General features: G+C 35.4%; 1 protein-coding gene across 4 annotated transcripts in view; it reads right to left on the bottom strand.

Moving 5' to 3' along the window:
• The window catches only part of EPHA5 (EPH receptor A5), a 339,786-nt gene that overhangs the window by 54,827 nt on the left and 261,811 nt on the right, over positions 1-23,148 (bottom strand). For 2 of the 4 annotated variants that reach the window (XM_054728753.1, XM_054728756.1), the window contains exon 9: positions 1,036-1,101. The exons of the other annotated variants lie outside the window; for them this stretch is intronic. In XM_054728753.1, the coding sequence (XP_054584728.1) occupies positions 1,036-1,101 (66 nt within the window). The remainder of the gene's footprint in view (positions 1-1,035; positions 1,102-23,148) is intronic. 4 annotated transcript variants of the gene reach the window in all.

Genomic DNA, 23,148 nt, shown 5'->3' with positions numbered 1-23,148 from the left:
AAAGAAATTATCTGGAGTATTTCACTTTTCTAAAATATATTTTTATTGATTTCAGAAAAGAATGGAGAGAAAGATGGAGAGATAAAAACATCAATGATGAGAGAGAATCATTGATTGGCTGCCTTCTGCACTCCCCATACTAGGGATCAAGCCTGCAACCAGGGCATGTTCCCTGACCTGAAAATGAACTATGACCTCTTGACTTATAGTTCTACGCTCAATCACTGAGCAATGCCGGCCAGGCTGGGGTATTTCACTTTTTACAAGGTTGTTCACGATCGGTAGGAGTCCTTCTATAACTGTGAATAGAGCTCTCTGGTCTTACGTTCTAGCCTACAGTTTATAGCTATAACCCAGATATATATATTTAGGATTTGCAAATTGAGGATATCCCATTTGGACAGTAATCCTTAAAATGTGCATATTTTTTACTTCACTAGTATCAAATTAAGAAAATAACTTCTAATATCTGAAATAATTCAAGCTTAAAAATACTAAGTAAACCATTTAAAATTCCATGTGGTTCTGTGCTCCAATGCCACATGAATCCATGGCGATTATGAAAACAGAAGATCCCAATTATGGTATGGTCTTTCCATGGTTCTAGGAGACAAAGATGATTTCACCTTCACAGAAGTAGCATGCTACTTCCATGTATGATATGATTTTAATCTTAATGGAACAACAGAAACAGTGACGTGTTAGATGTAAAACAGATGCTACACCCTTACCACTCCTTGGGTGAAATAAGGACCACAGTAAAAGCCTTGGAAGAGAAGTATAAATGCTTGACATAGGGATGATGGGCTATATGTACATTTTATCTGAAATTATTTATTATGGAATCACTTAAGATTCCCCCCACCCCCCGGGAATCAATTTCATTCTATTCTTCTATTCAAGTGTAACTGGCATTACTAACTGTTAAAATGTACACAAATGGGAGAAGAAAAAAAAAAAAAAAAGAAGGAATGCTGGCGATAACACATGTAGGTAGGACATCACATAGGAGTGAAAGTGGGAGGGAACACTAACCATATTAGGCTTGGATGGGCAACAGCGCACAGGGAAGAAGCCCTTCCACAGCCACATTCGCAGCAACTGAAAAGCAAACAAGAAAGCCCAAGATAAGGAAGAGATCCCACTCCCTCAGTGTAGCATAAAGACACTATGTATTTAGACAGGTGTCTGCTTTGCTTTTCAAAATTATAAATCCCTAAATGCATACAATTAATTTTTTCCACAATGCCCTTCAAATTAAGAAGCATTTTATGGAATTAAGAAATACAGAGCTGTACTAAATAGTTATTTTTATTTTACATAAAATGCTGATTCAGTAAGGACATAACGAGCTAATACATTTGCTTATGCAATGAATATAGAAATGCAAAAATATGAAAGCCCATTTAAGTATATATATCTCCTCCGAAATTCTGGCAAACTTTATATTCAGAAGACATTTTAAATAGCCCCTCAAATACATGTTTTGCATACAGCCTACATATTTCAGCTGGAGAACAATGTCTTCCTCATTTGGCCCACTGATTTCTTATGCCAGTGGAATTATTTATCAAAGCCTATTGAAAATGCTATGCATACGTGACTTCAATTACTTATGGAAGGCTTTCAATTTAAATTTACATTTTCAGATTTAAAAAATGCATCTCTAAATATATATTAGCAGAACTATTGCTATGTTCAAAATAAGCAAGCTATATATAACACATGCACTTTCTGGATATGAAAACATTCAAGATTATTTAAAATTTTTCACATATTCATAGTAAAAAAAAAATTGATCCAGAAAAAAAACACAAGTAAACTGTCTAATAAAATGCACTTTATTGTGGGAAACCACATAAACTGATGGCAGAATATAACACAGAATTATTTAGTGCTTCAACACATTCACCTTTAAGTATATTTTGTGAATAGCATTTCTAGTTATTTTGAGAGAACTGTGGAACAAGCTTAATAATGGACTAGCAAGTTTAGGCTTTTGTCCAAAATCTGTCTATTTTGAACTTTAATTCTTTGACATGTATCTACTCTATTTTATATCAATTAAGAAGAAAATAAAATTATTTTTCTAGAGAAGGTAGAAAAGTAATTCCAAATAAAATTCCACTATAATTTTTTCAAAGAAAAAGTAGGCAATGTTCCATATATGTTCTTTGAAGTATTAATGATGTTTTGTTTTCAAATTTATTTTTAATTTTTTAAAATATATATTTTTTTCTTATGCCAGTGAAATTATTTCAGAGAGGGAGAGATACCATCATCAATGATGAGAGCAAATCATATATCAGCTGCCTCCTGCATGCCCCCCCTGGGAATAGAGCCCACAACCCATGCATGTGCCCTGACTGGCAATTGAACCGTGACCCCCTGATTCATAGGCCCGAATGAAGTATTCATGATGTTTTCATTTTTGTGCTACTATGTGACAATTTGGTTATCACTAAAATGGAATTCTACTAAACAGAAATGGCTATAAGACATTTATTTCCAGTTTGATAATTTGATTTTAAAAAATATGCCAAATAATTATTCTCATTATAGAGATATTGAAAGTCAAAGTTATAGTACTTCAAAATGTTAAAACATTGAGAAACGTTTCTTTTGCACATCTTGATATATTTCTTTATAATTTTATTTATTTATTAGTGCAATTATAAGACATTTATTAATATCATATAATTATTGACATATATGTTAACTTTTTCTTTTTGTATCAAAACTCAGATTAGGAGTTGGCAAACTATGGTCCATGGACCAATTCGAGCCTCCCACTTAATTTTGCAAATGCAGAGTTATTGGAACCAGCCACATCCATTTCTTGTTTGTGACTTCCCTAGAGTTGTATGGCCGAGTTGAGTAGTGAAAGAGAATGTAGGGCCTGCAAAGCCTAAAACTTTTACTATCTGACTATTCAAGAAAGTCCACCTTCCTCTTTTCTTAGACTGGCAGTTTCTTGAGATGATGATGATTCTTTGATTATTTTTTCTTCTTCATAGTTTAAACATAATAAATGACAACCTGTAAGTAGTCAGTGTTTCACTGTAACTGGTGTTAACTAACATCGCAATGATCTCAGTTTATCAATATGAAAAATTTGCATATATGTGTTAATTTCAACAGCCCAGTTCTAACTTAATAAATAATAAATAAATTAATAATGGATTTTTGATGAATGCACAGGATTGATTTTTAGTGATAAAAAAGATGATGTCATCTCCTAATAAAGTACAAACATCCTTCCAGATGTGTGTGTACAAGTTAGTAAACTCAGGTAGCAATGTGCTTAGGAAGGCAATAGTAACTGCATATTGTGGCCATTGCCTAATAGGATTTGCTTCATACTTGGTAAATGTTCTAAGACTCAAATAAGCATACTAATGATTCTATAAATAATAATATTTTATTCATTCTTCTTAATTTTAAAAATTATAATAGGGATCTTGTCTAAAAATTAATACATACACATGCACACACATACAATTCACTATGACACCAAATTTACAGATTTTAGTCCTGAAAATTTTAAATAATCTTGCCTATCTCTAGAATTCTTATTCACAGTTTTAGCAAAGTTTAATAAAAAATTTGAAATCATGTAATATTCATTATTTGTATGTCTATCTTTTCTGAGACCTTGTTTCAGATTTTGTACTGATCATTGCTCTGACTTGTTTTAAGGTGACATAAATAAATTTCCTTGGGTTACTTAGTTAACCTCTGTGTTTCAATTGACATACAAGAATCCTACTTCATAGGTTTTATGAAAATAAAGTGAGACAATATATAAATTCACCTTGGTGAATATCTGGCTGATCACATATTTTGGGAGAAAAGTTGTAGCTATTACTTTTAGTAATATCATAATTAAAGTGATACAATAAATTATCATTACATCAGAGGAATTTAGATTTTTCATGATCCAAATAATATTACCATGCTAATATTTCCATTGATAATATAACTAAATAACTAATTACATTCAGACCAATTCATATAAATACAAATGGGCAATGCAAATTTTTAAAGCACAATTTTCACAAAAAACATTTTTTAAAAATTTAGTAATCAGAGCATACTGTGCATAAATTTGTTATTAAGAAAATTTAAAAAGAAGTACCTTTTCTATAAATATCTGAAGTGAGCTAGATTCTCTAAGTGATTTGGATCCTTTAAATAACTTTTAAAATAACCTGGGCACCTCACACCAGATGGTATAAAGTTCATGTTTTTTCCTTAATCAATAAATACTTGCAGAAGTACAGGTTGAAAATGCTCAGAAGCCTCAGAGGTAATTTAGAAATAGAAACCAAAACGTGCTAAAAATAGTGGCTAATCTAATGTATGTGAGCTGTGGTTCAGCACAGGGCACATCTGCATCTCCATCAGTTTCCAGCACCTGGAGGCCTGTGAGTAACTGCATGGAGCTGTAACAAGGTCATTACTATCCCAGTTTAAAATAGTTTAGGCCTTCTCGGCTTACAAACAAAAATCATTGGTCTTTATTTTAAGGCTATTTTGATTTGTCCTTTGGAAGATTAAAATATGATAACAGAAGCTTTCCAGGCCCAAAGAAGATTCAAATGAAATTACTTCAGCCAGGCCTTCCTTAGAGCTGATCAATATACGTACAAAGTGTGTCAGTGTAAGTAAGATAACCTCCCTCCTACTGAAGCCAGGCGATTATAACTCTAGGAAAGAAATTCTCAAAGATGCTAGATCAGAGAAACAAGACGATGGGCTGTGGATAAAGGGTGACTTAAATTCTTAAACAAGAGATCATACAAGTGGAGATGAAAAACACCAAGATCTTAATGGATAAATGAAAGGCAGGGAAAGTAATTTCACAAAAGAAATACTTTCCTTAGATATAAAATATTCTCAGTTTACTGCTCTTAAAAAAGGAATAAATTGAAAAGGCAGCATTGTTCACCCATTTTAAATAAAAAACAGAAAATGATGGTATTTAATGCTGAAGAAAAGAGTGGAGCTTGTGCCCTCACAGGTGGCAAGCCACACTGAAAAGTGACACCAATCCTTTAGAAAACAATCCTCCAAAACTGATCAAAGAGTAATAAAAATGTCCTCACCTTTTGACTCCATTGTGTAGCAAGCCAGTTAAGATCCTGGGATTTGTACCCAGACTAGGAGCAGTCCTGGATGTATTCATTCATAAATGTTCAGTTTAAATAAACTAGTCACTGATGTAAATGAAAGAATAATTGCGACTATACCATATAGGGTTGCTTTGAAGAAAGAGTTTAATAATACATGTAAAGCTCTCTGCATTGTCTTGGGCTTACAGTCAGCACTTTACTTTTATTTTTCCTAACGGATATTTTTCTAATCTGGTCTTGGGCAAAGAGTGTGATACAGATAATATGCCTGAGGCTGGCCATAGATTTTACAGGAAGTAAATGACTCATAAATATTTCACAGTAAACAATATATTTGTGGAGGCAACAATGCAATATAAATCAATATAATATTTTTCTTAATGAGGTAAAAATGTGTAGGAAAATAAAATATTGGCATAAAAGTATATCAAACCTCTAAGAGCCATTATGCGGGAGTGTTACATCAATTCACACTATGGGTCAATTTTAGTTTTCTCTCACTTCAAATTGTTTGTGGTTATTTAATTTTATACTCTTCAAAAAATAAAACAAATAATTTAAACAATTCCAATTATGATACTTATCACAATGATAAAATTTTAAACGTGTAACATATTTATAATAAAAAGAAAGCAGAGGAAATTGTTTACTGGTAATTAACACTGATAATGTTGATTGTTTTATACATCTTTTAAAATGTCTCATAATGCAATATTTTTTGCATCTGTGTCTTAATTCACTGCCACTCTTTTAAGATTTGGTACTGATTTCCTGATGAAGGCAGGCTAAACCCTGCAGAATTTTTTTGCAAAAACTTGAAAAGGTATAAAAGCATAATGATTACATATGTGGTTCCCAAACTCTACTCTTTATTTCCCATGCTTGTGCCACAAAGGCATAAAATTATCCCACCCACAGGAGAGAAGGTAATGCAAAATGGTTAGGAAGGCCTTTCTATTTAATTTTTAAGTGCGCTTTTGAATAGCTCTGTGGGGAATACCACATCTACAGCACATGTATGTACAATCCAATCACTATTCCCCAGCTGTAGTCTAGGCAAATTGGCATAGGATATAGTTACATGTAGCACTTTTTAAAACCTTTTTTAGCTCTCAGCTTCCTTCTCACTCTAGAGCTTGTTACCACTCCCTGATGATTATAGGTGTCTACCTGCTGTTGCCTAAGGTCCTTTATCAAAATTATACTATCTGAGCGATAATCCCTGGTCAATGGATTTTGAAACATCAGAGGACCTCTGAGTCTTAACCAATCAAGTTTCAAGCCTGGCACTCGCACATCTTGATGTGAAGTAATATATATTCTATCTAATAATCTATCTAATAAAGAGGGAATATGCAAATTGACCATCACACCATCACAAAGATGGCGGTGCCCAGTCCCCTCAGCCCCGCTGGAGTCCCACAGTCCTTTCAGCCCAGTCAGGGGGCGCGGCAGGCCCCATGGTGCAGCTGGACCCGCCCTCAGCCCCCTAGCTGCCCAGGCCCAGCCTGAGGCACAGGCAAGCCTTGGATGGTGGCTGCCCAGCTGACGCCTGAGGTGCAGGCAATCTCAGATGTTGGCTGCCCAGCTGCCCAGGGTGGGCCTGAGGCACAGGCAAGCTTCAGATGTTGGCTGCCCAGCCACCCAGGGCAGGCCAGAGGTGCAGGCAAGCCTTGGAAAGTGGCTGCCTAGCCGCCCAGGGCCACCTGAGGCTCAGGTAACCAGGGCCGGCCGAGGCTTGCACTGCCAGCAGTGGCAGGAGCAGTGTTGTGATGAGGGTGTCACCTTCCCCTGATCGCCGGGTAGCCTCTCACCCCTGAGGGCTCCCAGACTGTGAGAGAGGACAGGCCGGGCTGAGGGACCAACCCCCTCCAGTGCATGAATTTTCATGCACTGGACCTCTAGTATATATATATATATATTGGTGTCTTCCTCCAGTTCCTGATACAGAGCTCCTAAAACTGAGGAAACAGAAGGAAGCCAGGCAGCCAAGAATTAGGACCATGGTGGGAAAGTGGGGGGAGGAGATAAAAATGGGGAACCCAGCTATATAGATTTACTAAGGCACCCCAACTGGGTGGGGTTGGAAGGACAAGAGCAAGAGGAATGAACTTTAAAATGTATGGATATTGCTAAGACAGGCAGCATGCAGATAACCAATCACAAGGCAGTGAGGTGTGTAACCAATCCTAAGGATGTTACTAAGGCAGAATTCTTTAAAAAGACCAATAGGAACTAGCAAGACTGTCTCCACCCTCTAAATTAAAAGGCACTGGCTTCCTCTCCCCTTCTCCCTTCTCCCTGGCACACAATGGGTTCCTGACTTCACTTATGTGGCTTATGGCCATGTGGGACTCTACAGACAGAATAATAGACTTTAATTCCCATGGATGTTCTCCATAAACTTGGGTTCCACTGTTTTTGTCCACGACTTCATTCTCCGATTTTGCAAGACAACAAACTTGGACTCACTCCCCACATTTCGGTTTCAAAACCATTGCAAATAAGATGCTAGGAGAATCTTTTGTTCCATCATTTACTCTTTGACCCTAGTTCCTGACACAAAGCTCCTAAATATCTTGGAATTTCCTGGGTGGTAATACTGTCTTTTGCTCTAATGAGGTGACTCTTGGTGGGCTCCCAGATGGAGGCTGATTGTGATTAGAAGCTTGGAATATTCAGCCTCTCCCATCATTCTCCAGAGAAGGTAATGATCATTCATGCTTACATGATGAAACCTCCATAAACATCTCAAAAGGTATCTGGAGAGTTGCTGGGTTGGGGAAGTCATTCATGTACCGGGAGGGTGTCACATCCCAAATCAAGGGATAGAAAGCTCCCACAGTGGGGAGCCTTACAGACTCTGCCCTATGCATCCCCTTGACTGGTTATTCATCTCTATCCTTTACAATATCATTTGCTATAAAATACGGTAAACCTAAGAGTGTGGTTCCGAGTTCTATGAACCGTACTAGCAAATGATTGAATTCAAAGAGAGGAGTAAAGGGAAACTCCCATTTGAATTGTGACAAATAATATAAATGCAGCAACTTTAAAATGGAGGCATAGCTGCCATCCCAGAACTGTCTTGTACATCCTATGCCTCAGTCTTTGGAATGTTAAAATTGGGCCAAATAACCTTTGGACTGGTTTTGAAGAATCACTGTATCCTAAACAACTGTTTGCAAAGATAATAATAAAGCTGACATAATGACTAGGGGACTGAAATTTAAAGACATTCTTTAGAATTAACATCAGTATGCTAGCTTATCTGTATCTATAGAAATCCCTTCCTTCTAGTCATGTAATTATTCCCCTTCCCTTTCTCATAAATACCCCCTGCCTTCACCTCCTAAAGGGAACACTATTTGGATCTCTGGCTGAATAATGTTCCTAGAATAGCTATTTGCTTGGATCTCAAATAACTGCTTGTTGCCTCATACTTCAGCCTTCTATTTTTAGGTTAACAATAGCCATGTGGAACAAGCTTTAGGTAACCAAAGGACCTACTACTTGTGATTGGTATCTAGAGTAGGGAGAAGTCTTCTGAGATGAGTCCTTAAACCTATAGTGCAAAGTCCAGTTAATGACAGAACTGAATTGAATTGGGGGACACCCAGTTGAGTTTGCAGAGAATTGCTTGGTGTGGAAACAAACAGACACATACACATACATATAAGATTTCAGAAGTGTAAAGTAAAAGCTCACAGGAGGAGTGGGCCTTTCCAACTCATTTGCTTTTTCCTTGTTTTCTGTTTCAAGACTGACATGTCCTATTTTAATATGCATCATAGTGCTAACAATTCTGGGACTCAGTGAGAGGAAACAGCTTTGCCAATACGGCACTGATAGCAAGTTATGGCGGTGAGATGTGGGCAGCAGTTACTGCCTCATACTGTACTGGAAGCACAATTTCTTCTTCCACATCCTCCAGCTCTTTCTATTTAATAATTGGGTGGCACCCAATCCCTCAGCCTCATCTCTCCCTCCCCCTGTTGAAAATTTAAGATGTTTTCCTGGAGAACTATAGTCTGGGCATTTCTTTCTTCCTTTGTTAATAGTTTATTAGCAGATTAAGCAACTTTAATAAATTAATTCACAATAAATTACATACACCCGGTGATCAGGGGAAGGCAACGCCCCATCACACTTCTGCTGCTGTTACTGCCGGCAGCACAAGCCTCGGCTGGCCCTGGTTACCTGAGCCTCAGGTGACTCTGGGCAGCTGGGGGGCTGAGGGGACTGGGTGCTGCCATCTTTGAGGGTGTGGCAGTCAATTAGCATATTCCCTCTTTATTAGATAGGATAGTTCAAGTTTTAAAATTAAAAAAAAAACACACTAACAAATCTAAGTGTTCAATGTGTAAGTATTCCTTTGTTTTAAGTACAACATCACAAAAACAAAAACAAAAAAAACTAATTCACTTAAATGTTGGAATCAGCAACTCTCCTTTTCCTTTCTCTGAAGACAATTAGAGGACTTAGAAATAGCAAACTGAACGAAAGCAGAAAGAGAACTTGAGGTGAGTTTTCTTTAGACTGCACTTGAACTGGTTTATTTCCCAAACTATACTTTAATGATAATTCACCGTACTTCTCTTAATCAATTTAATGGGCCTGAGGTCATTATAAAACAGGCTCTTCTCCCATGAATATCATAGGTAGAGGCATGATACAACTAGCAAATATTATTGAACATGTTAGATTCAGTTTGCTTACTCATGTATATTTGGAAAATCAGAGTAAATTTCATCACATATTAACCACCTTTTAAAAACTTTGTGCTGCAGTTGTAGACAAAATCATTCTCATTATTAGCAAACATGTACTGAGAATCTGTGCTATGCTTTAAGAATGAGAAATCATATATACTAAAAACAGCTTTCTACTCCCACTATGCAAAGATTCTAAACCTGTATACAGATTAAAGTCAACCAGGGAGATTAAAACAACAACAAACAAACCACACAGGAAGAAAAACCACGGCCCAGGCCTCGCCCCAGAATAACTAAGTCAGAACATCTTGGTTATGGGACCCAGCATCATTATTTTTCAAAAGCTTTTAGTTGATCCTAAATTTCCTCCAGGTTGAGAACCACTGATCCAATGGGTACTCAATAAATACTTGAAGTGAGTGATGTGTCTTAAAATAGTCTTAGGAGAATTTACTTAATGAATAAAAGAGAACAGTTTGCATTTGTAATAGTCTGCATGTTAATAAAAGCTTGGCAAGTTCCTGTAGGTGCTTAAAACAATTTGTTCTTTGGTAAGTATTTTAAATAATTCTCCTACAATTTGTTTACAATGGTATTTTAATATTATCTACAAATGAAGACTGGTTTGTTAAGTGAGTGTAAATTTCATCCTAGCCTCTATCTTATAAATGACAAGATTTTTTTTTCCCTAACATTTATTTCTACAGGTTTCTTTTCATTGCAAGTTTAATGCTAAATGGCAGAATTTTTATCCTTCTATATTTCAGTACCAGCTACTTGGATTATCTGGGAATCCTAATATCTCAAACAAAAAACAAAACTGTAAAATTATCTGAGCTATTGAACCACAGACTTGCTATATAAGTTTATATGAAAGCAAAGCTTAGTTTTGCCACAGATGGATCAGGAGAGCCTTTAAGAAGTGATGGATATTTTGACATACAAGGTTTTCTCTTTGAGCTAGAGTAAAACAGATATATATATATATATGAATGTAATATATATTTATCATATTCATATAAGACAAAGCTCATACTATTAATGAAGCAGGAAGAAATGGGGCTGAGTCACAGGCAAAGGTTGTGTAAGGCATTTCAGACAGGTCTATGGAGTCACAGTAAATTGGACATGCATGTGCCTCCATGCCTACATGCCTTTCTCATATATACTCCACCAACTTGTAAAATTAATTTTCATCTTCCAGGTCCAGTTTAAATCTACCATCTCTGTAACAATATTTCTGAACTCACTAAGGCACAGATAAGCATATTCTCTATTTTATTCTTGCACCAATTTGTCAAAAATACAGTGCTAATGGTGTTACATTAAAATTATCTGGTTGCATAACTGTCTCACTATTAGACTGTCCATGTTAAACTATCAGAAAGCATATCAAAGGGTCAAATTCCATCATAAAAGCAAACTCTACCGGTCACCAATGTCAGAAAAATATACTGTAGTGAGCCCGTAACAAAAGAGGGGTTGCATGATCCACAAGTATTTTTGCAAAAAGCAGCTCCAGTGTGATATTTTGAGCAAGAAAATTAAATTGTTTCACCTTTATATGTATAATTTAATTTTTATCACTCAAATTTAAATACTTAAATGTCAGTACTATATTAGTATATACACGTGTTCATATACTGTATTTACATGTGCATATAATATATGTAAATAAATGTAAGCTGTAAGTTAGATATGGTTGATAGAACACTAATGCATTTTTAATGTATTTGGTCTACATTATCTTATCCAATATAGATATATTTTAAACCTTTGGAAAATGCAACTTTCTCCTCAAGTAGCAAATAAGAAATAGGACATTATACCCATTATAGGCAGGGCAGCCAGCAAACTTTAAACTGATATCTGACTTCAAAAACTGGCAAATCACCAAAAATGCAGAATTTTTATTTTCACCTAATCTCAATTTCACTTGCTCTATTATTTTGTTTTCTTATCTCCCCCTTTCCTCCTCTAACGTTGTAATGACATTGTTTTGTTAACTTATTTGATAAATCAAAATCCTTCTTAAATAATTTCTATCCCCTAACAGCAAAATTACATTTTATCATAAATCAATAATATTCAAAATGACACTGATTTGAACTAGTTATTCACCTGATCAATTAATAAAAGAAATACACAGTGTATTTATGGCTGCACTCCTTAAAGTGTTTTCTTTTCTTTTAAATTAAAAAAAATATATTGAGCACTAAGTTTATAAAAAGCCTGTAGTGTTATTTAGTAAAATATATTAAGTGGCAGACTGAATATACGTATTGACAATGGTCAGACCAAATAAAAATATAGAACTTTGATCCAAAATCTGTAGCAGCCAATCCAGGTGGCCAAACCACAACCTGTGCAGCAATCATCCCAAATGATTAGGACTCGCCCCCTATCCTAGTTCTGTTCTGGCACAACAATATTGTTGAGATACAAAACACTGAATGATGTGTTTATGTTACAGGAAGACACCTTTACTGTACAATCAGTTACCTCCACTCCTAGAAGCCTAATGTTACCATAAGCTCCTCCCACTGAACTTTCTCTGACTGGCAGTCATTTCGTAGCTGACACAGGTCTATCTGTAAGCCCTCTTAGAGAGAAGTGTATGACTGTCATGACTAACCTGCCTGTACTTACCAATGTTAGGTTTTAGTTTATTTTGAGAGAAGTGGAAAAGAAAAAAGTAAGGGCAGATAAAGTAGCAAAAAGTCATGCTAATTTTGGCAGCTTAAAAATAAAAATATGTTAAGCACAACTCTGAAATAAGATTTATTTTAAACACTCATTTGTCTTGATGAAAGAATAATATTAATTAAAAACATGAGTGGCTCAAAAAAAAAAGATTAGTCAAATAAATAAGCCAAATATTTATGTTCTGATTTATTTAGCTCTCTTCATTATGGCTATTGAATATTTTTCCAAAGTTGAATCACATCTATCAACATTATACCTATATAAAGTAGGAAACAAGAATGACTAATGTTTCAATTTAACTACTTCACTCTCAAGTAATTAAAGTAATTGTGGAACTATAGTAAAATTATCAAACAAGAATGTGTATTTTGTGAGAAAATATCATGGGAATTGAATTATGAGAACACCTTAAAAGGAGGCTAAATGTTCATTTTTATATCAAACTGTTTAAATTCCATGTAAGTACATTTTTTCTATTATTGTTGGTCTGTATTATTAAAATCATACATTATGATAATTGTCATATGTTTAAAATTAAATATAATGATAATAAATGTCAACTGCTTTAATACATTATATTTGTATATAACATAACAGTGGTTATTATGATTACAATTGCTTTATATAAAACAATGGTGTATAAATGTATATGTGTAAGTGTATAATGGTGTATAAATATGTGTTTATATAAAATACTAGAGGCCTGGTACACGACAGTCATGCACTCGGTGGGGAAGGGGTCCCTCAGCCCGGCCTGAGCCCTTTCGCAGTCTGGAAGCCCATGGGCAATGTTTGACTGATGGCTTAGGCCCACTCTCTAAGCCACAGTCAGACATCCTTAGCACTGCCTTAGCATTGCCTTAGCGCTGCCGTGAAGGCGGGCCGCTGCACTCGCCAGCCATCAGCCTGGCTTGTGGCTGAGTAACGCTCCCCCTGTGGGAGCACACTGACCACCAGGGATAGCTCCTGCATTGTGTGTCTGGCCCCTGGTGGTCAGTGTGCATCATAGCAACCGGTCGTTCCACCGTTGGGTTGATTTGCATATTACCCTTTTATTATATAGGATTTGTAATTGTAACCATATATGATTTCCCAATAGGAATTTAAAATATTTTTAATTATTTTAAAAATTTAAAATATTTTAATATTTTTAAATTATAACATTTGAATGGATATGATCTTGGTACAAACTAGATTAGAAGAATAGATTTGAGAGCTCAGAAGCAGTATAGATAAAATAATATCTATATAAACAGTATTTAGTATGCTGAAGGTGGAGACCTACAACAATTTTGTTCATTTGTTTCATTTCTCAGCAATGAGTATATTCCCAGTCATGACTCAGGAAACTGATTTTTTGTTGAATAGAGAGTCCTACCCTTTGGCATAGGGCGATGCTATTGATTTTCTCTGTAGAGCTGGGTATCAAGTTCCTGTGAGAGCCTATGCTATTGTGGTCTCTGAGAGTCCTGGTAAGATTCCCAGAAACCTAGCAGGGTCTTTCTTCACAGCGCAGCATCTTATGGCACGCTAGTCCGCTGCTCTGACTTTCAGATGGGGATCACATTCTTAAAGAAATGGGGCTTCACACAAAAAACATATTTTGCTCTTGTGTTTTTTACCTGCTCTGTGATTAACCCTTGAAATCTGAGAGTCCCTAGATTATTTGCTCAAATCATTTTCAGCTTTGCAAATCAATGATATTAACTTGTTTCCATTGCCATAGAGTTTTTCCTTCCAAATATTTGCCTCCATATAACTCCCTGAGTGTTTGATCTGTGAGAAGTCACAGGTGGGATAGTCAATAATGTTGAGTAATTGAGCCAAGAACCCTCTCGGGTTCAGTTTCCTAGGATGGTTTACTTCCCACAGTGAGCAATTAGTTGTTGCAATTCTCCTATTCTTCCTGGCACTGTTCCGCCCTGATCCCCATTTGTCAGTTATTAATAAATTATGAACTGCTCACTAATTATCTTTGATTCAGGGCCTTTGAAGAAAAAAGCATGCAATCATGAGAAAATAGATGGGATAACAACTCTCAGATAGTAAATCAATACACACGCCTGGATTTATTACAGTATTATAAAATCACATCTATTGCTAATTCATAAACCACTGAGAATAGCTTTTGATGAGCTCTTTTCTAAAACCAGTGATTGCTCTTGTGATTACAAATATTTGTCTATAATTATTTTAAAATAAAAGAGTATTACAGTAAAATATGCTCATATAGTATTTTTTATCAAAACCTATCAAGTTTTGAAACTAAATAATCTTAGTTACATTGGAGATGCCAAATATATCAACCTATCCATGATGTTCCTAACTTGAAGAGAATCAGGAGAGGAATACAAATATGTTGACATACATTATTATTTATAAACTAGTAGCCCGTTTGCACGAAGATTCGTGCAATAGACCTTCATTCACCTGGCTGCCTGCACCAGTTTTCTGCTGGCACCAGGGACCCAGGCCTTGGCTGTGGCCACCGCTTTCTGCCTTCTTTCAGGGTCTGGGCTTGGCCCTGGGCGGTGGCCTTGGGCTTGGCCGCACCCAACATCCCTGCTAAGGATCGCAGGAGTCGACCCCCAGTGGTTTCCTGCAATCCATGCAGGCTCCCCGCTGGTGCCCAAGGCCGGGAAAGCCTCCGCCCGAGGCTTTCCCAGCCTTGGGCTCCACCACACCCCAACGTCCCTGCAACAGTTTCCTGGTGGGCGTGGTTGGTGGGTGTGGCTTGGCTGATGGGCGTGGCTTGGGCATAGCAAAGGTGAGGTCAATTTGCATATTTGTCTATTATAAGGTAAGAAGGCAATGCTGCTTGAGATCACCAGGTGCATCATCACACTGGCATTAGCAAGTCCAGATGTCAAATAAATAATATAAGCTGGTGAAGATTTCTTAACTCTTATGTAATACACTTTTGAAATCATTGCATTTATTTTGTGATTGCACCAAAATGTTCATTTTTCAGGAAGAAAGCAGATTTATAAGGTTAGGTATTCAATTAGGCTTATGTTAGAGTTACTGACATTTTCCTTTTCCAAAACTATTGACATTAATAGAGAAAAATGAGACAAAGCGCATGAAATAGTTGATTGATGCACCGTTTATCAATATTTCAATAATTTATGAAATATTCATTCAATTAGGTTTTCTGGGAGAGCCACAGAAGTCTTTGTCCGCTAAGTACTTAATGGTGGCAGAAAAGTGAAGATAGTTACTCAATGCGCTATTTAAGTTGTGGTTGAAAGTGTTAAATCCCATGAAAAATACTGATATATTGTTCTGAGATTTCAGTTGCCAGATAGAATGCTTTGGCTAAGGGAATAGGGAAGATTTTATGATAGGAAGAATGGTTGATGTGGGTTTTGACATGTGGGTAAGGTTTAATATTGACAGTTGAAAGAAAAAGACAGAGTGAGATACTCTTTCCTCATTCTCAGTTCATGTGGACCATCTGAGACTGACCCTATCTTGGGGGTCAAGTGTGAGCTCCGACTGTGCTGCGTCATGCAGTGCAATTTCTCCATCCTCTGCTGAGTTAAGGTCCCAGTGCTAATGATCGATTTAATCTGTGCAGCTGCATATCTGGCTTCTGTCAGAGCCTGTGCCATGTGAGCTCTGAGAGTGAAGGGCAAGAGCTCTACACTAGTGAGCTGGGTTCAACACAGTGACCTTTCCCCCTTCAGGGATGCAACAATTGTCTGCTTTCCTGCTTCCTCATGGGCCAGTTCTTCTCAGTCTCCTCTTGCTGATCATTCTCCCTCATGTTATCTGTCAATATCAAAGTGTCCCAGGGTCTACCTAAATAACCCCATTTTGATTAGTGGCATCAAATACTTTATTTATGCTAGAGCATTGTTGAATCATGTGTTTCCAATTACATAGCAGACACTATTTTACCACCTGAGTCTGTAAGTGCCTGTCCTTTGGATATTTTTAAAGCCTCTGCAATGTTTCATCTATATGATCTATAATTCTCTTTTGGATTAAGGGAATTTAAATTTGGCATCTGTCCTATGCAACCAACAGAGTCCATGTCAAAAACATATAATGATCATACTGGAAAAGTAGTTTGAAGCATATTTTAAAAGAGTCCTGAACTCCAGCTTCACTATTATGTTTATACAGTCATTGGATATTTACTGAGAACCTATCCTATAATCTGATGAGCACATACTTATCAGGGGAGACATATATAAAATAAAGACCTAAGACTTTTTCAATTGGGAATAAAATGTTTTGATAGAGTGCTAAAGTAAAATCAGCTTTGCCCTAGCTGGTTTAGCTTAGTGGATAAAGTGTCAGCCTGTGGACTGAAGGGTCCCAGGTTCGATTCTGGCCAAGGGCACATGCCTGGGTTGCAGGCACAATCCCCAGTAGGGGGTGTGCAGGAGGCAGCCAATGGATGATTCTCTCTCATCATTGATGTTTCTATCTCTCTCTCCATTCCTCTCTGAAATCAATAAAAAATACATATTTTTTTAAAAGGTGAAATTAGCTTTGACAAAATCAGGAATGGTCATGGAGTTGGTGGCATTTGATGTGTGTGATTATAGAATAAATACAATTTACCAGGTACAATTTTTATGTGTAAAGACAGAGGGAGAACTCATGAAAATGCAATGTAGCCGAAACCGGTTTGGCTCAGTGGATAGAGCGTCGGCCTGCGGACTCGAAGGTCCCGGGTTCGATTCCGGTCAAGGGCATGTACCTTGGTTGCGGGCACATCCCCAGTAGGGGGTGTGCAAGAGGCAGCTGATCGATGCTTCTAACTCTCTATCCCTCTCTCTTCCTCTCTGTAAAAAATCAATAAAATAAAAAGAAAGAATAAAAAAAAAAAAGAAAAAGAAAATGCAATGTATTTCTTGCTTACTTTCTTTTACTTACTGACATTCATTTCTAAGAGGTATTTTATTCATATTACTGGTAAGTTTGGAAAGTTTTTAAATGTTAGTACCAATAATTTTAGCTGCAGAGAATCAGCAACTTGGCACATAAGAGTTCAGAGTTTCACCCAAATCACATAGCTGAATAAGAATAAGCCACCAATTGGGAAGTTTTTAATGAAGAGAAGGGTCCTAAAGTCAGAGTTGCTTTCAACCCCCAGGCCCTCACTAACTGTATACAATACTTATGCTCCAACAATGTCCCAGAGGGAATAAAAGCCCAGAGATCAAAAGCCCTGCCATCATGGACCTTATATTCTAGTAGGGTCAACACACAAAAAAATCAACAGAATAAAAACATACGTGCTATATAACGGCAATCCGTATTATGGTGTATAATGGTGACAAGTGTTATGAAGACACAAACCCGAGGGAGGGGGTCTGGTGAGCCGCAGAAGGAATCACGGGTCATCATAGTAAGTTCAGTTGAGAGGTTGAGAATGAACAGACATGAAAGAAAGAAGAAGCCATGTGGTTCTCGGGGGCAAGGGAGTGTTAGGTAGCAAGTAGAGCCACTGCAAAATCTTTAAGACTGGACTATTTTTACAGTGTTCAAGAAACAGCAAGAAGATACTTTTATCAAGTATAAATTGGAGACAGAACTAGTACTTCGATATAGTGTTGTCAGTTATCACATGCAAAACTCCTGGAAGAGTGCCTCAGCGTAGGTATTATGTAATTCATGCTAGAGAATGTTATACTTGGTATTACCAATATTATTATTGTGTTACTTCCATTAGGCAAAAGGGCTTCTCTGAAGGTTTTAGAATACTTCAGTCTTTAAAAAGTATTCACTTAAGAATCTATGCTTTGATATCAAATGTAGGCAGAACTCTGGCACTTGTGTGAATTAAATAATTGCATTCAAAATGCTAGCATAATTATGTTATGTGGCTCCAAATAAACTTAAAAAAAAGTTTAAAAGTCTAGCAGATTTTTCCATCAAGCAATAAGAACAGTGAAAAGCACATAATAAGAACTCGTGTATTTTTTTAGTTAATGAATCAGACTACCATTTTAGTCCAAGGAAATGTGTAACAATGAAAGAAGTGATTCCAATTTAAACTCCTCTTTTTTATCCATAGCTGTTGTAATTATGTCTATAAAATTCTGTCCATTTTACAGACTACTAAATTAATATAGAAACGGTTTGGGAAAAAAAAAAAAAAAGACATTGTTTTCTTACATCATGTGACCGGGACCTACAGTATCTTAGTGTTTGATATGCAAATGATGCTTAATGTTTGTAATGGATGATTGGGGAGACTGGACTCTGTAATTTACAACCTGTTATACATTAAGAGACTTGAAAAAACTGCAAAGGTTAAATTTAAATATCATTCTCAATAATAAAAATACCTAATGCAGCATTTTATACAAATAGATTTTTTTCTCTAGACTTATGATATGGCCTCAGTATCTTAAGTTTGATAGGTTAGCCTCCAAGTATAGTATCCATTGACCTGTGAATGTGAAAATGTTTTGCCTCAGAAAACTAAGGAACATTTCAAAGGATTGATTTCCATTGTTTAATGTAAGACAAAGGGAAATAGAGTTTATGTCAACTCACAGTATTTTAATATGATCAGGATAAACAAGAGAAGATCTTTTGCCCAGAAAATAGTTCATCTGTTTTTACAGGCATTAAACCACTGCTAAGACCAAATTTATCACCTCAGGAACATCATAGCATGAAAGTCACATATAAATAGCCTTAAGATCATACCCAAGGCCAAACAGCTTCAGGGGATCTTTCCATCTCTTCAGGAATTATAGTTGTTGTGTGTTTTTTTGTGTTTTTTTTGGTTTTGTTTTGTTTTCCAATTTTACAACTGGCAAACAGCTTTACCTTTCTTGTGTTTATATGCAAAACGTGTGTAAATATGTGTGGCATGTATGTGTATGAAGTGTGTGTGTCTTTAACCACTGAGAGTATATGTGGAATTAATTGAAATAAAAAAGCAAAGTCTGATATTTTCTTAGTATTTAATTAAATTTGTGAAGATGTAGTAAATGAGGAATCAGAAACAGGTATTAAAAATGTATTCTTTAATCTCAGGATGACTATGGTAAGCCAAGTTAAAAAAATAAAGTTTCTGTCCACTGAAAGAGGTTTTCTTTGTATTTTCTATACCGAAAAATCCTGATAATTTAAGCTTTATATCTAAGAAGTGTCCAGTAATCAATTTCCAAAATGAAGCCCCCTTATAAAATGGGAACACCGAGAAAAAATGCCATCTAAATAATATCAGTGATCATTTTCAAAGAAAAGAAAAAAGAGGGGAAGGACACAGTAATAGACTTTTTCAAACATAAACTGGAAGATGGTGAAAATGCCAATCTCTGGTAAAAGCCTGATTGATTAAACAATTTGTACCTATAAAATAGTATATAACAGAAAAAAAGCCACAAAATTAGGCTATAATAAGAAAGTTATCAATGTGCAATGTCTTTGCCAATAAAAGAGAAAGATTAAAAAACAATTAAAACATGCTGTGCATATCAGGAAGTTTCATCTCTATCCACCCCAGAGTAATTAGCTCATAGCTTGCTGAGGCCATGTCAATTGTTCGGTTGTTCTAGGAAAATACCATGTAAAATTAATAAGAAGGAAAGTAAAAAGGAGAGTCTGAACCCTCTGGAAAATGCTCTATGGCAGTAATTTTCAACCTTTTTCATTTCAGGGCACACATAAACAAATTACTAAAATTCTACAGCACACCAAAAAACATTTTTTTTGCCTTTCTGACAAAAATAGATATCATTATGATTCATTCACACTAGACGGTTATTGTTGTGTTGGCTGTTGTCATTTTTTAAAATTTTATTTGACAATCTAAAGGCAAAGAGGTCAGTGTTCCTGACTAAATAGTCAGGTATTGCATATTTTAAAAGTTATTGAGGCACTGTGGCACACTGGTTGAAAATCAATGCTCTATGGAATATTTAGCACCTTTAAACAGAAAAATCACACAAATTCTAAAATTGATAGATTCATAAAATGTTATAATTCTTTATTATTTTTAAAATAAGACCCTTTCCTTTGTAAGAATAATGCTTGTCTGTATTATGTAAAACCATATCTAGGTAGGAAGACTCCAAAATGTTTCTACATAATCAGTTTTATCCTAAGAAGTTTATAAAGTCTCTGTACTTGATTTATTTTTCATCTTTCAATGTATTTTATTTTTGTAATAATTCTTTATTATTGAAAATATTAGATATAACCCCCTTTTACCCCCATTGACCCCGCCAGCTCTTTCAATGTATTTTAGAATAAAAGAGTTTTGTTTTTTTCCTTTTTGAAATAGATTAGTGCCATAGTATTCAGTGTGTTATAATCCTCAATTTTTTTTTTTTTGGTCTGAATAAAAATACAAATTGTCAGTGAATATGGATCTTTAAGATATATTTTCTCCTGAGCCCAAATGATAATATAAATTGTGGATAAATATTACATAAAAGTGATATTCATATTTTTGCAATATATCAAAACTGATTTATCCATATCTTCACTGAAGAGTCAAATAATTTGCAATTAAAAGCCATTTTACCTAGGAGCAAATATCTGGTTTACAAAATATTCAAGAGATTAGAAGTGATAAGAGAGTAAGTTCTAAGTGAGAGAATTGTTCAAATGCTGTTGTGTGTGTGGGTGTGTGTGTGTGCTTTTATCAATCACATTTTGGCACAGAGAGGAGGGAGACACATAAAATTCAATGTCTTTAGACCATTCCTACAACAAACTTTTTTCCAATAAACTGCTAGTATTCAAAGATAATTTTCCAATTTTTTTTAAGGTTTAAGGAACATTTCTTCATTTAGTTTTTCTTTCTTTTGTTTGACAAATATTTGCTGAATTAATTCAAGATACTACAAGATAGGTAAGATTTTTCTTAGTCCAGGCAAAAATTATGAAATTCATTGCCTTGGATGAAAAGGGAAAAGTCTATCAAGAATTTTATCATTTAGCTTTTGAATAAGCATATTTATACAATACAAACAAAATTACTTTTCTATGATACGTAAAATACAATGGCCAAAGATGTTTCTAGCATGTAACCAATATGCCCTGAAATTCAAGAATATGCATTCAACAAAATGAATAAAACTTTCATTCAAAAAATTTGCTGGTAGAAAAATATAAATCTCAGATTGGTTTTTGGTAAACTTGTTTTCCTTTAAACTGCAAATTCCTAATTTCAACATCATAAGCTGAAATTAATAAAAAAAAATTCATATGAGTCAACAAACCATAAATTCATAAGGCTTTTATTTTTAAAAAGTAATATATTTCTGTAAGACAATGCATCTAACATTTTACCTTACCACATCTTGGATTTAGTTATGCTGAAAATTTAATTTTGTGTTTTTGGTGTAGATGTGATTCCAGCATACCTAAGTAATCATACTAAAATTTAGTTATTCTTATACAAGAAACTCAGGTATTACATATGGAATTTCTGTGTATGTGTATGCTAAGCTATATTGAGTTACCAAATAATAGTTTGTGTAATGTTATAAATATAACAAAACAAATTGCTTTTAAGTCATATATATGAACAAAAAGTGCTTATTTACATACAGATAAGAAGAATCCATATACCTGTATGTCATCAATAAATTTACATTAACATTACTTAGGTTAAATAAATATAGTGTGCAAAGACTACAATAAAATATTTGTTATATTTGATTTGTCTTTTAATAAACCCACAAGCACACAAATTTATTGGCTTCTAGACCTTGATTCATTCTTCCTATTTTACTAATTTCTCCTAAGTGTGGGCCCAACAAACAAAATACCTTCTTCTGATCCCAATTCCCTAGATATAAGTAATGCTTCTGGAGTTATTGGAAGGGAAGAAACAACTCACCTCTCAGTCAGAAGTAAATAAATTATATTACAAACGAGTTCTGCAAAAGTATCCCAATTATCTACCCTTTGGGGCTAGAAAAGACACATTATCACATGGTAGTTTTCTTAGTAATTACAATTTACTCAACTTAGTGATCTTATTTGATCAAAATCTAAGCTAAGTTTTTAAGACAAGACTGGTGGAATTAGCTCATCTTCCAGAAATCTGGAACAAAGGTAGAGAATTCTCCCCACGTTTAGAGAGAAGAGATCAGTGGGCACTAGATCCCCAGCTTTCTTCCTGCAAAGGGCTAGCTGACATCACAGAACACACACAGCTTCCCAGAGATTTTCTAAAAAGGCACTGCTGTTATATTAACATTAAAAGTAAGCAATGGATTCCTACATATATTCTTAAGAAAAGCCTGAGCACTCTTACTGGTAAGTGACAAGAACTAGAAGAAACAGAATTTTCAGGTACAAAGAGAAAGGGTGTTCAAAGGAAGTAACTAGTTTTATGAAAATAAATTGTTTCTACTTCAATTTATGGATATAGTCATAATTCTTTTCAAAATAGTGTATTGAAAGGTGCCTAATTCTGCACACTTATGACTTGAATAAGTGCTGAAGACCAAAAGTAAATGACTAGAATAGTAACAAAATCATCATGAATATTGATTTCCTGACTATTTTTGGGGCCTTACAGTACATTTCACATATTTGTGCAGGTTTAAGTATTTCCAAGAAGACTTTCATCAAGTTTTCTATAATATTCTAACACCAAA

The sequence above is a fragment of the Eptesicus fuscus genome, chromosome 2 (genome assembly GCF_027574615.1).
Source record: "Eptesicus fuscus isolate TK198812 chromosome 2, DD_ASM_mEF_20220401, whole genome shotgun sequence".
In the NCBI taxonomy this organism is placed as follows: Eukaryota; Metazoa; Chordata; class Mammalia; order Chiroptera; family Vespertilionidae; genus Eptesicus; species Eptesicus fuscus.
Note: the sequence above shows the minus strand (reverse complement) of the source record. Positions and strands in the feature narration are given on the sequence as shown.